The 17,184-nt window shown below is 35.6% G+C and overlaps 1 protein-coding gene across 4 annotated transcripts in view; it reads left to right on the forward strand.

The window, feature by feature from the left end:
* The window catches only part of FSTL5 (follistatin like 5), a 1,067,859-nt gene that overhangs the window by 660,778 nt on the left and 389,897 nt on the right, over nucleotides 1-17,184 (forward strand). For all 4 annotated transcript variants that reach the window (XR_010091251.1, XM_063458208.1, XM_063458210.1 and 1 more), the window contains one exon: nucleotides 13,437-13,544. Coding sequence is in view for 3 of the 4 variants with exons in the window: in XM_063458208.1 (XP_063314278.1) it covers nucleotides 13,437-13,544 (108 nt within the window). In the remaining variant the exon portion in view is untranslated. The remainder of the gene's footprint in view (nucleotides 1-13,436; nucleotides 13,545-17,184) is intronic.

The raw sequence follows: 17,184 nt of genomic DNA on the forward strand, positions 1-17,184 counted from the left end.
CTCGGGCTTAAGGGGAGAATGCTAACCTTTTTAAAAAAGTGGATCACATAAAGGAAAACTATAGGCAAATCACTTTAAGTAATGGTTTATGTCTTATTTTGTATCAACAATTACATTTATGTCTCAAAAGTTAATTTAGGTGGAATTAAGTCTTTTTATACATGTCTTAGCCATCACATCAATTTATAATTTATAAATATGTCTATTCAGACTTAAATTCCCCTATCAAATATATAAACAATCTATACAACTTTCTAAAACAAAATATCATGTTTTTGTCTTCTGAAAAAATAACCTTATAATGTACAACATCATGTGATAACAAATAGTAATAATAATAATAATAATAATAATAATAATAATAATAATAATAAGTAAAACTGTCTGTAAATTCAGTATTCTAAAGCATTTTAACAGGTTTGCTATGATCTATCATCAATGCACAATGACACATTCATACTACATCAAAGTTCATTTTTAACAGTATATGAAGAAGCACTACAACACATTTGCAAGGTACAATCTTCAATTTCTCAAACTGCTGTCATTTGACCTGGAAGGTTAGCATTGTTTTGCTTACAGCTGCAACAAAGGTCATCCAATTACAGATATTTCATCGCAGATGTCAGAAGTACTTTCCCATCTACAGAGAATTTAAACTATGTTTGAACATTACCCTGTCTCATTTTAAACTGACTTTAAACCTACAGTTAAAAGACCATAGTGATTAACTCATATCTGGCACTTTCGTACTTATTCTACAGTTGTGTTCATTTACTACATGATTGAAGAACACTTACCATAATTTTAATACTGAAAAGCATATATTGTTTTAAATATTTTATTTTAAATGCATACAATAATATACAGATAGAAATAACATTTTTGACGATTTTGAATTGAAGTTAAAGAAATTGGCTTATACAGTTCAATAAAAAAAACAATATCATTATTTTATATGTTGAGGATCTCTGTTTAAGGTTTCTGTTGATGGCATCATTGTGCTTCTTGAATAGAAAGCTAGAATAAACAGCCTTTATTTTTTTTTTTTAATGTGTATAGAAGGACTGGTTCAGCTGGGACATTGGAAAGGCTTGTTGAAATAGCCCAAGAGTGCACTTGTGTGTCATCAGCAATCTCAACTAGTCATTAGTATATTATCTTGAGGATCTATATCATTAGTTTAAATTAGCTGCACTTAATTAGCCAGCTGGTACCTTCCTTGGCAAATAAATAATGGAATACAAAGGATATATAACGTGTGGCACAGACTTGCAATCCTTCCTTTCATACCCAACTGTTTTATATTAACTCACTTGAAGAGGACATGTCATGTTTTGAAAATTATAATTATTAGCAATTTACTGCACAGCATACAATTATTGATTCATAAAATGTAAAATATAGGCCTGAAAGACATGTGCTTGTAAATAAACAACCATTCAAAATATAACACAAAATGCATAGGTGTAAATTCTATAGTAAAATAGATAAATAATTAAAGTAATAGCCTAATAAGCAATCATGTAGAAAATAGCTGATGTGAACAACTTTGTCCTAAAAAAAAAAAAAATTCAGCCATACGGTTTGATGCGTCTGACTTTCGAAAACAAACATTTTTTTCATATTCAAATTTTTTTCCATCTTTTTTTTAGATTTGTCCTTTTTGTATTTGAAAAGTTATGTCAGGTCCTATGTTTTTTTTGTTTTTTGCTTTTTTGGGGGCTGGGGAAAAACAACACATTTTTATTCGTGTAATATAAGTGGAAGATATAACAGGAATTGAGTTGAAGAAGTATCACATATTCCACAGTTTGCATTTAAGTACAAGACACAAATAAGACATTAGTATTAAGAACCATGAAAGTAGCTCACACAATAACGTATATAAAGGCAGAATATTAGCCAAATGATTAAGTCCATCCAAAAGTGCAGCACATGGAAGTTAGTGGGCTGGCAGGCAAATGCAACAAATTCTAATTTGAGCTTTTTATGCATTTGTGGAATCCAAAAACTTTCTTAGTTGACAAGGGATGGTGACCTCACAGACTTGATTAAGAAGAGATGAAATTGATTGAACCGTGAAGCCCCTTGCACTTAAATCTGAGTTTGATGTTACCTATTTTTGTTGATAGATAAAACTGATTTGATACTTGGGCTTTACATTTTGGACTAAATGCAATGCTGACAATAATACATATTTATATATAAATGCCTGTATATACTATGTACATGATGAATATTTTGTTTATTATTATTCTTTTCTTTTCTTTTTATATGAATATATATATATACACACACATATATATATACATGTATATATATCATTGTTTTTATTTTCTCTATTTGTATTATTTTATTTGATAGGACATTGGTGTGATATACTGCAAGTGTGTTTAGGATCTGCTATAAGTACTCTGGTACAGTAAGAGTTAACACTTAGCAGTTTCTTTTAGATTGTGGTGTATGTCTGTGGTAGTTTGTGGTGGATGCATTTAAAAGGCTTCAGTGCATATTTACCTATGATTATGTGCTTAGGATATCCTGAAACGTGTTAGATGGATGTCCCTGGCATTTTTTATATTTCTTTATTCTCAATAAAGTGGATTTTTAACTTTTGCCACTGGCATTCCAAGAAGGAGGAGAGTAACTCATATGTAACAAAGGATCAATTACGACCTCTTCCAACAGCCACCGGTTTGGAGTCAAGCCCTTTGGTAGTAATAGTGATGATTAAACGGGAATGTTGCAATTGTTTAATAGAGAAAACTAAAGTTAAGACAAAATACAGATGTTTGAGGGTTCTAATTACATGGGCCCAAGTGATATTTTTTAATGTCCAGGCCCAGGAGAAAGGGGCACGTCTTGTCAAGTCATCCATGGGTGAAGGATACAATTGTGGTGATGGTCACTCTCACTTTCACCATGGGTTTTTATCCACTGAAAGAGCCCAGCTTACGGATAATCAAAAGAGAGGGATGAAAAGCCTGAAGATGATTAGCTTGAAGTTTGGAGAGGAGTATAAGATCTTGATTCTGAAGAGAAATCTGTGACATATTTGTTAGGCTTAAGCAAAAGAAGTGTTTTGGAAATATTCAAACTATCTTAGGAAGTTTTAGTGTTAAGAAGTGGAGCAATATTAGAGCTGAAAAGCACAACCCCTTTCCCACATGCAATCAAGTAAAAACATTTTTATACTTATATTGCTTGTTGCTTAATATCCCAATCCAAGCTCAGCATATATGGGAAAAAATATATGAAAAGGATCATAGAACAGATCTGCATGAATCAGTAGATGTTTTAAATTCTAAAAACACTGAATTAAATTAGCTTAAATAGCTGAATGAAAAATTTATTACAGTATTACCACAAATTAAAACCAAAGGATGATCATCAATACAAAACAGGCTGCAGAAAATGATAAAAAAATGATGATAATAATAAAAACATAAAATCACTGTTAAGTTGACATATATTTAGCAGATTACTGCTCAATTAATGCAACAGTGAAACCAAATACATAATACATATGTTGTCTGCATAACATGAAAAGACATTGCTATGGGGTCATTTTAAATATTAAGAGGATATTATACTGTAATAATGATGGAATAACATATGTTGTTTCCTTTTCTCTTTCTCCATTTTTTGAACTAGGTATCTCTAATTGAATTATAAGTGCTTTCATTAAATGTACTTTATTGATTGTGACTAGATAATTAGGACTATTTAACAGATTATGTTGAATTATTTTAATTTTTTAAATCTTATTGGTATTACTGCATATATATTGAATGTATTGTATTAAAAGTTGCCAAATGTATATTTTGGAAATGAAAAATGAAGAAAAAAAGGTTTTTATAAGGCAAATTAATGTTTATTGATAAAGATGCCAAACACATGTGGACAATATCTAAATGCACCAATTGTGTGCAAAGCGAGACATATAAAAGCTCCCAGATAGAGGGAACACTCAAACACTTCACGTCCTGACGAAGCCGTCTGTGAACGGAAAAACGCGTAGACACGGAAGTACGTCAATAAGGGAACGGAGCCTGTTTAGAAGCCGTGATTTTCGAAAAAGCAGCAGCAAGATCAGACGCCATCCGGATCAAGTAAAAAGGCACCCCACAGACGATCAGCCATTTCTTGGCACAGGAGACATCTCCCAGAGCGGGAAAACCTGTTTGTGGGTAAACGGATTTATACCGTTATACTCACCACCACATCTAGTAAGCAGTAACCTGCTGTACATTTTGATAGTGTTTGGTTTCACTGTTGCATTAATTGAGCAGCAATCTGCTAAATATATGTCAACTTAACAGTGATTTTATGTTTTTATTATTATCATGTTTTTATCATTTTCTGCAGCCTGTTTTGTATTGATGATTATCCTTTGGTTTTAATTTGTGGTAATACTGTAATAAATTTTTCATTCAGCTATTTAAGCTAATTTAATTCAGTGTTTTTAGAATTTAAAACATCTACTGATTCATGCAGATCTGTTCTATGATCCTTTTCATATATTTTTTCCCATATATGCTGAGCTTGGATTGGGATATTAAGCAACAAGCAATATAAGTATAATTTTTTTTTTACTTGATTGCATGTGGGAAAGGTTGTGCTTTTCAGCTCTAATATTGCTCCACCTCTTAACACTATAATTTCTATTTCTTTTATGTGGTGAAGGGATCACTTTGAAGTGTGGTAGCAGGCATTTAACCCCTTAAGGACCAAATTTCTGTAATAAAAGGGAATCATGACATGTCACACATGTCATGTGTCCTTAAGGGGTTAAAGAGTGTGTAATACACAATTGTTAAATAACTTCGCTTTACCCCTGTAGAACTGTGTATACTAAGCGCTACAGTACTGTAAGTTGTATCTAAGGAAGTTTGTTGGAGGTATAAGTCATTTTATACCTCCAACAAACTTCCTTGGATATTTTTTTAAAGGACATAGAATATTAGGTTAGTAATTTGCAATATTCTGGTGGGAAACAGATAGTTTCTGTAATTTTTCAATTCTTTCTTTATGGTATTTATCCATAAAAGACATGATATGGTCATGTACCTTAGAAGCCTCCCATAACAGTTTAGAATAATTTACATGCATTATATTACATTTGAGATAGTTTAACCATGCTAGTTCAACATGAGAAATTAAAATGGTATTGGACAGCAAATAGTTGAGAAACTTCAAGTGGGTAGGAAGGGGAACCTATATTAATGGTAAGCTGGATTGGTGCATGATCTAATGTGGATTCAGTGAAAGGTGTGATGGGTGTTTCAATGTCATGAAGAAGATCTGTAATGACTATGCTTGTGGTAGCTAAGTGTATAGGGTATGCAGTAGGATAGATAGGGTAAATTAGTAGGTAATCTGGAAACAAGGTGAGAACTATGAGTCCAAAATATAAATTAAGTGTTCATTGTCTCTTTGCAGTTCTTGTTTTATGTTGAGTTTCCTGTTTGTGATCATTTATTTTATTTTTGCTCTTTTATTTGGTGTTTTTTTCTATTTTATAGGCCTTCCTCAGCTTGTTTTTGTCTCTCCTCTTTCCTCATGCCTTCTGCTTCTACTGTCTATCCTCTTCTCTACCCATTCCTCAGTAGGCTTGTCACTGTCTGATGAAATCCTCTGGCATTTCTTCCATTGTTTCCCTATATGTTTATATAAAAGAACAATGCTATTATAATTATAGCTAGGGAGCAGGTAAGTACCTGGTTGGGGCCTGTTTCACAGGCTCCAATAAAATGGAAGCCTCTATACCACATCATCTGCTGTGTTGGACCATTGTTAGGTGATGTTGTTAGTGGGAACCTATCAAGCAGATTGCTAAGATTGAGAGTACTTTGAGGGTTTTTACAGGCTCTAGTTGACAATTGAATGTGGCCTACTCATAGGTTCTAGGCCTCTGGTTGGGTGCGTTCTAAAACGACTGCTCTCATGAGGAGAGATGAAGCTCCATTGGGAAGGTAGGTTGTGGGTAAGCCACTGGGTGCTGTGAAATGGCATAGTGGGGGGCCTTTTCCTCTGAGGTAAAAGACACTGATGATTATGTCTCCCTCAATAGCTGAAGTCATAGTGTTTGGAAGAGTCCTGCTTGAACGGACAGAATGTTTTTACTCTTCATCATTTGTTCCCTGTATTGGTCAATCGATCATGTGATTAAAATCAACATTTGCTGGCTGTCCCATAACCATCAATCATCTTTAGTTTGTTTGCTACCTCTTGATTGGTAAGGGCAGTAGCATTTCTGGGTTTGGTTTAAAAAGCTTCCTCCAAATTCTTTTTCCTCTTGATAGGTCTTGGTATAGTTGAATATCCTTGCACGTTTCCTCCGGGGGATTAACATTTTTCAATGTTTTTAGGATGGTTTTTTTTAAGCTAAAATAGTAGAATTCAACAATTACATCTTTAGGAATATCTGGATCCAAATATTTGGCTTGTTTAGCAAGTGGAATCTTTCTAAAATAATATCATGTTTTTTTAATTGTTGCTCTGATTTAAACATGTTTCTCAGAGAATTCTTGAGATTGTCCCGAGTAATAGATTCTGGGATCTTTCTTATTTTCAAATTTCCTCTTCTTGATCTGTGTGTTAATGGATATTTCTTTCATATCTTCTTTTATAGATTGTTGTTCACCGTTGAGTTTTCTATTGTAGATTCATTTATAGTCATATTTTATTACTTGAATCTCTTGCTGTAATTTATTATAATTCTTTTCAATTTCTAGTTTTAACAATTGTAGTTGGTTATCTAAACATTTTTGAAGAAAGTCTTGAGTAATGTGGCTATTGCCTTTTATATGTGGTAATGTATTTAGATTTTCTTCTACTGGAGAATTAATGTCTTCATTCAGTGCTTTATGTAGTTGATCTTTAGATGACTGTGGAGTAAAAAAGCCAGACGTAATTTTTTCTGATTTTTTTTCTTGCGCAACAATTTTCTTGTTTGGTGTTATTTTTTTTATTTTTTTTGCCATCATTTCGATTAATGTTCCAATGAGCCAAGAGGAAAAAAACCAAATAGGAAAGTAACAACAAGTATTTCTTGGTTATTTTGTTTTTTTGTTCTCTCTTGAATGGTGTCTTTAATTAATGAGACTTTAATTTATTAAAGTGTAATTCTCATTTTTTTGTGTGAATTTCTCTTCATTCTTTTCTCTCTCTCTGTGCCATTTTTTATTTTTTATTTCATAAGGAGAGTATTTATATTTCCTTTTTTCTGTATTTTCCCCTTCCTTTGTCTTTTTTTTTTCTTTTTGGTAAAAAATTGAAAAAGTATGGGATAGAAACTTTAGAGTTTTGTAAAGCAATCAACACATTTAAATTTGCTTATAAAGGATTTCAATATTTGTTTCTAGGGATGTTTCTTTATATGTTTACTTGTTTGCTTATTGCTTTTTTCCTTTTTTTTCAGCTCTTTTTTTCTCTACATTTTTAATTTACTTTATCTCTTGTTTCTCGTTGTATGCCCCTTTCTGTATGATCTGACCTTGAGAGTGGCGTTCGACACGCAGAGTTAAAGCACCCTTTACAATTTTACACAAGCCAAGGTGAAACAGTGCACTGGGGCTGATAATAACCAGTGCTTCCAGTAACGAGGTACAGGCAAGGAATATTCAAAAGAGTAGTCAGGGACGGAATCAATAGTCAGGACAGGCGGCAAACAGACATAAACGGAAGACGAGCAGAGGATCAAAAAACAGGAGTCAGATGAACAGCAGAAATACTAAACAGGAACAAAACGATCTGACAATGTGTAACAACCAAGGTGGGGTTTATATAGGTAGATATCAGCCACTTATCAGGAACAGGTGTGCAGGGTCCAGGCATAGAGACTAGGAGAACAGGATACCAGAAACAACTAGAAACAAACAAAGATGCGTGGTGTCCAAAGTAGGGTTACTGACTGGGATGCAGAGTACCCAGTTTCAATTCCAGCCAGGCCCAAATACACAATATTGTGTATGGCACGATAATAATCGTGACATTTTCTTTTTGTTATGTCCTCTCTCTCCTTTACTTCCTATCCCTCTACCTTCTTTATTGCTCTGTTGTTAATTTCTATAGTAAGCCGTATACATATATATATATATATATATATATATATTTTTTTTTTTTCCCCCTTTTGTCCTTAGAACTTGTTTTATTTGTATTGGTTTATGGGGATTATAGTTTTACATAATAATTATAATAATGTTCTTTAAGTTTGGGTGAAAATTGGAAATACAAAAAAAAAATAGTATTCCTACCCAACTCCGTCGATTGTTCAATTGTAGCACCACTGTAACATTGTATCGTTGTGGCAATGTTACTTCCTCACTGCCTCTCATGACCTCACCACCTCCAGGTCAGCACATCAAACAGCAGTATAATGAGTAAATAACAGTCCTGAAATTATGATCCGAAGGCAGAGTACAATGCAGAGATTTTAACCCGTGAATTGAAGGATCTTCTCAAAAATATCACTGCATGCTCACTTCACTGCTTACACCACGACCTTCTAGCTTGGCTCCATCAGCTCCTCCTCCAGGTGTGCATATGGAACGTATTCACATCATCTCTCCACCCTCCTAGTGAAGATAGGTGATTTTAGGTGGCCTTGTTAAATATAAAACTGTGTTTTTGTTTGTGTGTGCGCTGTTCCTTTAACTGTATATTTATTAATCCAGACCTGGAGTTGTATTCTCTAATGCCTGGATTTGCCGTATTCTGCTACGATTTCAGCCATCCGGTCCTGACTGGTTCCGAACCAAATTTAGGTCCATTCGGTGCCTGAGTTACAAAAATCAGACATTGCTGAATTCCATCAACAATTTCAAGATTTTGCAGTCCAAATGGCTCCATATAAAGTCAAATGGTTTTGCCCCGGACTTTAGTGAATAACCCAGTTAGAGGATGTGCAAGTTTAGCTATTTTAAACTTTAATTTGGAATTCACTTTAAATTCACTTTCAGTTTTCACTTTAGTGAATGACCATAAATTCTCACTTCTGTAAATAATCCTGTCAGTTGTACAATTTGATTGTCAGTTCAAAGCAATTCACCATAAAGTGAATACATTTTAACAATCTGGGGTACAAGGTTTATATAGCCATTAGTAACTGGTATGATGTGAAATTTTTAAATGTTTTTCAATCAAAAATATATTTTTTTTCAGTTTGAAACTCAAATAAACATTTAGTCCAGAAATACCTAATGCAATCAAAAGGTTCTATAACCTTTCCAAATAGATGACAAATAAATGGTGCTTTTTGTAAAGGTATTTCTTTGAATTCCTAGGCACACATTTTCAATGAATTCACAAGCATACTTATGTGTAGTAGTGTGCCATGCTGAAGTTTAGTTTTAGATTCAGGCATCATGAGAACTGAGGTAAAATATAAGCAACAGCTGGAACGTATTTAATCTGCCATTATAAAGGTTTTTTTTTTTAAAATGTGTATTTGTTCAGAACACATCCTAAAGCACTCAATCTGTCAATTGAGTGTATATGGGAGAGACACAAGGGGGTACTTTTTCAAGTTTATAATTAAGAAGGTAATTAAAAACTGCATTTTCTACTAGTAGATCTAAAATTAAATCTAAACAATTAATTATATGATGATTATTTTTTTCAAATCATTTTTGTATGTGGGGTTAGAAAGTTCAGTATTTATTACATGTAATTTTATAACGTCAAATTTGTATTAACAAAACTAATGCCCACATGTTTAAATTAATATTATTTTTACTATGCAATGCATAATTATTACCATCCTCTGATTTTTTTTTTTTTTTTTTACTCTCTGAAATGTCAATAAAATATTAGACAGAATAGACAGATAACTGGTTTATAATGTTAGTTTATTAAGGATGGTGCACATAGAAAAATAATATTAGTTTATTTGAACGTCACACTAGTTTTATTTTTCTTAACTACTAGATAATATATGTTTCTCACTTTTAAACATCAGTGCAGTTAAAAATAATCAATAAACTATTCTATGACTAAACAATGTTTGACCAACTATATATCTGATTTGCTTTATTCAGAGGCTCATCCTCAATTACTGTATCAGTCACTTCTCTCATTCGTTGTACGGGTGATAACTAGTTTTTTTCATATTATTTTAATGTCGCCCTATATTTAAAAAAAAATAAGTTTAAATGCAAAAGTCCATACCTTTTTATACTTCAGCTGATTAGCTGTTTATTAACTCCCTGTCTATCATTGTTATCAGCTCAGCCCTTTGTATCCAATGAAAAACATCGATTTCCCTTTGCATTCAATGAAAAAAATCGATTTCCACAAGTTATAGGTGATTTTTACTGTTTAATTCAGTGGTGTATATTCCAGAAAAGTGACTGTTTCGCTTTAAGAAACTTTTCCAAAGACCCAGCATAAGCAGGAGAAGATCTGCTCTTTTCTAGCAACACTATTTTATCACTATACAGTTAAACGTTTTTTTACTGTTTTTTTTTTTTGTTAACTGTTTGGAGAAATAAAATCATATATATTTTTTTCTGACTGTAAATATACCTTAACTATTTTATTTTAATAAAAAAATCTAACTCACCAACATTAATATTACATACTAATTCAAAGTCAAAATTGAGGGAGGGTAGGTTTTGTTCCTCCCAGCTACACCAGCTACCATCATCAGTTATGCCTTGGCATCTGAGTTTTGGAGCACTTCTTAAAGAGACACTCCAGACCCCTAAATAATTGTAACTTGTTGAAATGCTTTATGTGTGAAGAATATGTCCTGTTTTTTTAAATTTTGGAAATGGTGCAGTATTATAAATTATACAGGTTACACCACCCTGCTGACTTTTCAAGCAGACACCAAAGCATGTTACTTCCTGGTTTTTTAATCTTATTTGCACTGAACTCAAGAGGCTGCCTTTGCCCAGAGCACCTTTCTCGCAAAGACTTTTCATTGAGCTGCATTGGGAAGTCTCTGATAGGACAGTCACATAATGTCTGGGCAGGGTTAGAAGAGGAAGGTTTGCAGAGGCTGCACAGGCAGCAAACAAGAGATCTGAAGTTTTTGAAGCTTTTTTTCATGCAATTTTTAATTTAGCGTATATTTACTAAACTGTAATTTTTATTTATTTTGTATTTGGGCAGTGGATTGTCCAACTAATAGGCCATGAGGACTGCCTCCACCACTACCACTAGTAGTATTCAATTTCACTATAGGTGTGTACATGTCCAAGTTTCTAAAAATGCTTGATCTGTCACCCCACCCCTCCACCATACATAGTCTACCTAACTACCTACCCACTAATCCTAATAATGGTGAGGTAGGCCACTAAAACTAAAACAAATATTCTTTCTTTTATATCTTCTTTTTTTTGTCATCTCCCAAAATGGCCAAAATAAATTCCACAAATAATGCAATGCAACATTTAAAATAAAAGAAAAAAAGTACCATTCACTGCACAAAAAGATATCTATGCTCCATGAGGGCTCTGTGCAAAATGAAATTGCAGAGCATGGGAAATCCTTATAAGGGCTTTCCCGCACTATGTAGTTTCAGTCATAATACTAAGACTGGATTCATACTTCCCAAGCTATGTAATTTCAGTCAGAGCATTCTAAATGATTGGCTTACAAGCTAGCCAGTCAGTGCACTCTGATAGAAACTGCACAGCCCTTATAAGGACTTATCACACTAGACGTTCCATGTCAAATACAGAACAATTGGTGATGTCACTTATGACACAAGGAAATAAATATTCCTCCAATGGTTGTATTACATGAATCTGCTGCATTGGTTCAGTGCTTCTAAAACATATGAATCTATGTTAGTTTTCTTACACATAATTCCTTAATCATGCATAGTGAGTACAAACATACACTGGGTACATATACCCTTTAAAACAATCAATTAAAAGATCACATGGTCAGTCCAATTAACAGTGAATTCCTAAAATCGTGACACGGATTACTCATATTGGTTACATACCTATGTAATCACAAAAAAAGTTCTATAAAGAATGACATGGAATATTCTCTATTTAAGGTAACAGTATTATAGTTTTAACTGTTTGATAGACTTACAGAATTGCTGTATTCTACCATACATGGATATAACTGGTTTTGTTCCCACAAGCTACCATGTAATATACAACATAATTTACAATCAGAATTTTAGCCATAAATTTCATTACACTACATGGGGATATAAATGTTATATGTTTGTATAATCATATTCTGGTGCACATAAAATCAATAATCTGAATTTTAACAATATCATCTCTATAACCAATACTGCACAAATTGAGTCGATTTAGGTTAATATTCAAGTAATAACCTGCGTTTGTCATCTTTCTATTTATAAATTCTATTGCTCATTTAAGATTATCGCAGTTACGATGGACATACTGAGGCTAACTTCTTCATGTTAAAAATTAAACGTATGAACAAATAAGAGTCAAAATCGACAAAAGGGATGCTCAAATCTCTTAACATACAAATTCACAGATAGGGGTTCACTATGAATTCTTTGTTGAGACCCTTTCTTAGGACATAATCATTATGAAAATGTATGAAGATCTAATAACACTAATAATAAAAGGGAGTACTTTGCGATTTCTGGCTAATGTGGCAATAGCAGAGCTAGAATAAGCTTTAGTTGCCACATCTTTTAATTTCTTTTCCACCATCATGAATGCAACATGAAGTGTGATGCATTCACACTCAAGTGATGCAAAAACTGGCATTTGCAAAATGCCCAAAATCAATTATGGAACATCAGTCTTGGTGGATCTTCTATAGAAACCTACATTTGTGAGTGTACACAAGATATGTAACTAATGGCAGATAAAGCCTCCAGAATGGAAGACTGGGGCAGAGAAATAGATTGAGTACCAAGGAGAGAGATTAGTTTAGTATATTTACCTTTCCTCTCCCCAAACCCAATGTGTGACCATGCAAGTAGACATCTCGTTTGACAGCTTCTTTTGAAGTCAAGGTTGCATGGTCCAATGCCACTCAAGTTCAATTAAACGTGACAGTATTCAGTATCAATCCTGCGTACTATGTAACTCTCATATTGGGATCACTAAACTTATCCTAAGCAAACGGAGGAATGGCGTAGCGCTGGCCTAAATTTCTCAGCATAAATAGAGAAATAATGTTTGTGATTTGCAATATGAAGAATTCCACGCTATGTCACTAATCCTAAGGGAACATTTATTACATAATGACATAGGGCATTCTTCACAGTGATGGCGATAAATGAGAAAGTGTTGACAGATATATTGTCAAAATATTGATTTGTATGTTATTTGCATTCATTTTTAACACGTTTTTATGTTTTTAAAGCATTTCTGAATGAAAATTCATTGTTGTGTCTGTTTTTCTTTCTTTCTTTATTCCTTTATCCTTCATTTGTTGTCATGGGAATATTTCATAAATCCTCATGTTTATTTCTTTAGGCTGTAAGCACAGATCCTGTCCCTGTGAAATTACATTATGACAAATCACATGACCAGGTCTGGGTTCTAAGCTGGGGAAACATGGAAAGGACGTCTTCAACACTTCAGGTTTGCATGCAGTACCTTATTTCTAATATTTATTGATTGTTTTTGAACTAATACATTTACAACTACACTTTAGGAAGCAGGCCTAGAAACCAAATATGAATTGCAAGTGTTTATAATATCTAATGACATCAATGAACTTTATAATTTCATTTAAGAGACAATGTGCATTGGATTATTACTTCCTTTACCAAAAGCTACCTTAAACAGATAATATTTTTATGTTGCTAGAACAATGAGACACACACACACACACACATATAATGTATCCACTGTGGTTATTTTGTTCATAATAAATCCTCTGCTTTTATCTGGTAAACGAATCATGTTACTGAAGAGACATACACTGATTTCAACATAGTCTGTGGTATCTGCACCAAGACATTAGCAACAGGCCATTTAAGTCCTGCAAGTTGCTAAGTTGGGCCTCCATGGATCAGATCAGTGGTTCCAGGACATCCCACAGATACTCAATCAGATTTAGATCTAGGGAATTTGGAGACCAAGGCAACACCTTGAACTCTTTGTCATGTTCCTCAAATTATTCCTGAATAATTTGTGCAGTGTGGCAAGGTGCATTATCATGCTCAAATAGTCCAAAGCCATCAGGGAACATAATTGCCATGAAGGGATGTATGTGATCTGCAACAATCTCTAACTTGGTGGTATGTATAACATCCACATGAATGCCAGGACCCACAGGGTCATCATGGGCACTCTGACCAGCATGCATCAAGTCTGCCCCACAAGCTGCAATCTGCAATATACTATGTGTTCTGACACCTTTTTTTTATCATGGCCAGCATAATGTTTTTCCACAATTTATCTACAGTAGCTCATCTGTGTGATCAGACCAACAGGATTGCTTTCACTCCCCACGTGCATCAGTGATCCTTGGGCGCCCATGCTGTTGGTTCACTTGTTGTCATTCATTGTACCACCGTTGGTAGATACTAACCACTGCATACTTGCCAGTTCTGCAGATGCACTAACCAAGTTGTCTAGCCATCACTATTTAGCCCTTGTCAAAGTCACATTTAGATATTTTTGCTAAATTTTGCTGATATTTTTGCTTTCCCATTTTCCCTGCTTCCAGCACATGACATTCAAAAACTGACTGTTCACCTGTTAACTAATACACTTGGAACAATCGAATCAGTGTTATTCACTTTACCTGCCAGTGGTGTTAATGTTGTGACTGATCATTGTGCATATAATAGTTTTGTGTACTTATATACCGTATATACTCGAGTATAAGCCGACCCGAATATAAGCCGAGGCCCCTAATTTTATCCCAAAAAACTGGGAAAACTTATTGACTCGAGTATAAGACTAGGGTGGGAAATGCAGCAGCTACTGGTAAATTTCTAAATAAAATTAGATCCTTAAAAAAATATATTAATTGAATATTTATTTACAGTGTGTGTATAATGAATGCAGTGTGTGCGTATGTGTGTGTGTATGAGTGCAGCGTGTGTGTATGAGTGCAGTGTGTGTATGAGTGCAGTGTGTGTGTGCATGAATGCAGTGTGTGTGTGCATGAATGCAGTGTGTGAATGCAGTGTGTGCAGGGCCGGTGCAAGGATATTTGCCGCCGTAGGCAAAACATTTTTTGCCGTCCCTCCCCCCCCATATGTCCTGACTTCCCCTCCTCCTCCCTCAGTGGTCCTTACCTCCCCACCCCCGTGTTCCTTCACTCCCCCCCCCCAGTGGTCCTGACTCACCCCTCCCCCAGTGGTCCTTACCCTCCCCTCCCCTAGTGGTCCTTACTTCCCCCTCCCTCTCATAGTGGTCCTTATCCCCCTTCTCCCTCCCATAGTGTTCCTTATCCCCCCCCCATCTCTCCCATAGTGGTCCATATACCCCCCCCTCCCTCCCATAATGGTCCTTATACCCCCCTCCCTCCCATAGTGGTCCTTATCCCACCCCCTCCCATAGTGGTCCTTATACCCCCCCTCCCTCCCATAGTGGTCCTTATACCCCCTCCCTCCAATAGTGGTCCTTATACCCCCCCCTCCCTCCCATAGTGGTCATTATCCCCCCCTCCCTCCCATAGTGGTCCTTATACCCCCCTCCCTCCCATAGTGGTCCTTATACCCCCCCTCCCTCCCATAGTGGTCCTTATACCCCCCTCCCTCCCATAGTGGTCCTTATCCCCCCCCTCCCTCCCATAGTGGTCCTTATCCCCCCCCCTCCCTCCCATAGTGGTCCTTACCCCCCCCCCTCCCTCCCATAGTGGTCCTTATACCCCCCCCTCCCTCCCATAGCGGTCCTTATACCCCCCTCCCTCCCATAGTGGTCCTTAACCCACCCCCCCCTCCCATAGTGGTCCTTATACCCCCCTCCCTCCCATAGTGGTCCTTAACCCACCCCCCCCTCCCATAGTGGTCCTTATACCCCTTTTTTTATTATTAATTTTTTTTTTATTATTTTATTTCTTATTTTTTTTTTTTTTTCGTCCCCCCTCCCTGCTTGATACATGGCAGGGAGGGGGGCTTTCCTTCCCTGGTGGTCCAGTGGCAGTTCAGTGGGGGGAGAGGGGGGCTGGCAGAGCTGTACTTACCTGTTCTGCAGCTCCTGTCAGCTCTCTCCTCCTCTGCGCCGTCCGTGCAGCTCCTTCTATCAGCTCACACTGTAAGTCTCGCGAGAGCCGCGGCTCTCGCGAGACTTACACTGGGAGCTGACCGAGGTGCTGAACGGACCGGCGGAGGAGGAGAGAGCTGACAGGAGCTGCAGGAGAGGTAAGTACAGCTCTGCCAGCCCCCCTCTCCCCCCAGTCTGTATTATGGCAATGTAAATTGCCATAATACAGACTCTGACTCGAGTATAAGCCGAGTTGGGGTTTTTCAGCCCAAAAAATGGGCTGAAAAACTCGGCTTATACTCGAGTATATACGGTAGGTTATTGCTAAATGTTATTTTGGAATTTAATTTAATTTCCACAGGAAAATCAAAGCTACAAATGAACTTTTCTATCAGAATAACTGTGAATGTTGTTAACAGGGAAATTATATCATGCTTTTGGATCTAGTGCAAACAGAAACATATTTTGAACTCTGTTCTAAAAAGCACCTACCTTGCTACCTGCTGCCTTGAGTGATTTATTTCCAACTAACTTTTTTATGGCAGGATAAATATATATTCATACAATTTACTGTAAATTAACTGAAAAAATATTGTAATGATGAAAGGTGTTCAAATATAAGAACTTATTTTACCCATGTAGATACCAAAGAATAGTAATTCCCTCTACTATGGAAATAGTATAATTTAAAGGAACATTGTAAGCACCAGTACCCCTTATCTTATTGAAATGATTTTGGGGCATCATCACTGTCACGGCAAGGGTGTATAATTTATTATTACACCCTTGGAATATTATCCTTTAATGTAATTTGTGTAGTAAATGGCACAAATTACAGAGATGTTATGGCTGAGGTCAACAGGGGTTACATCTTTTGAAGCTGGGACCCCCACAGAGGTCAGTTGACAGTTGACAGTTGACAGTTGACAGTTGGCTCCCAGACTGGGTGTCGTCTAGTCTTGGGGAAGAGGGATTATTATTATGCTGCCTGTGTTTTACCTGTTTTTATCCTGACTACCAGCAGAGATACCGTGATTATACTGCTACTCCGCTACAGTGA

This window comes from Pelobates fuscus, chromosome 6, assembly GCF_036172605.1.
Source record: "Pelobates fuscus isolate aPelFus1 chromosome 6, aPelFus1.pri, whole genome shotgun sequence".
Classification (NCBI taxonomy): domain Eukaryota; kingdom Metazoa; phylum Chordata; class Amphibia; order Anura; family Pelobatidae; genus Pelobates; species Pelobates fuscus.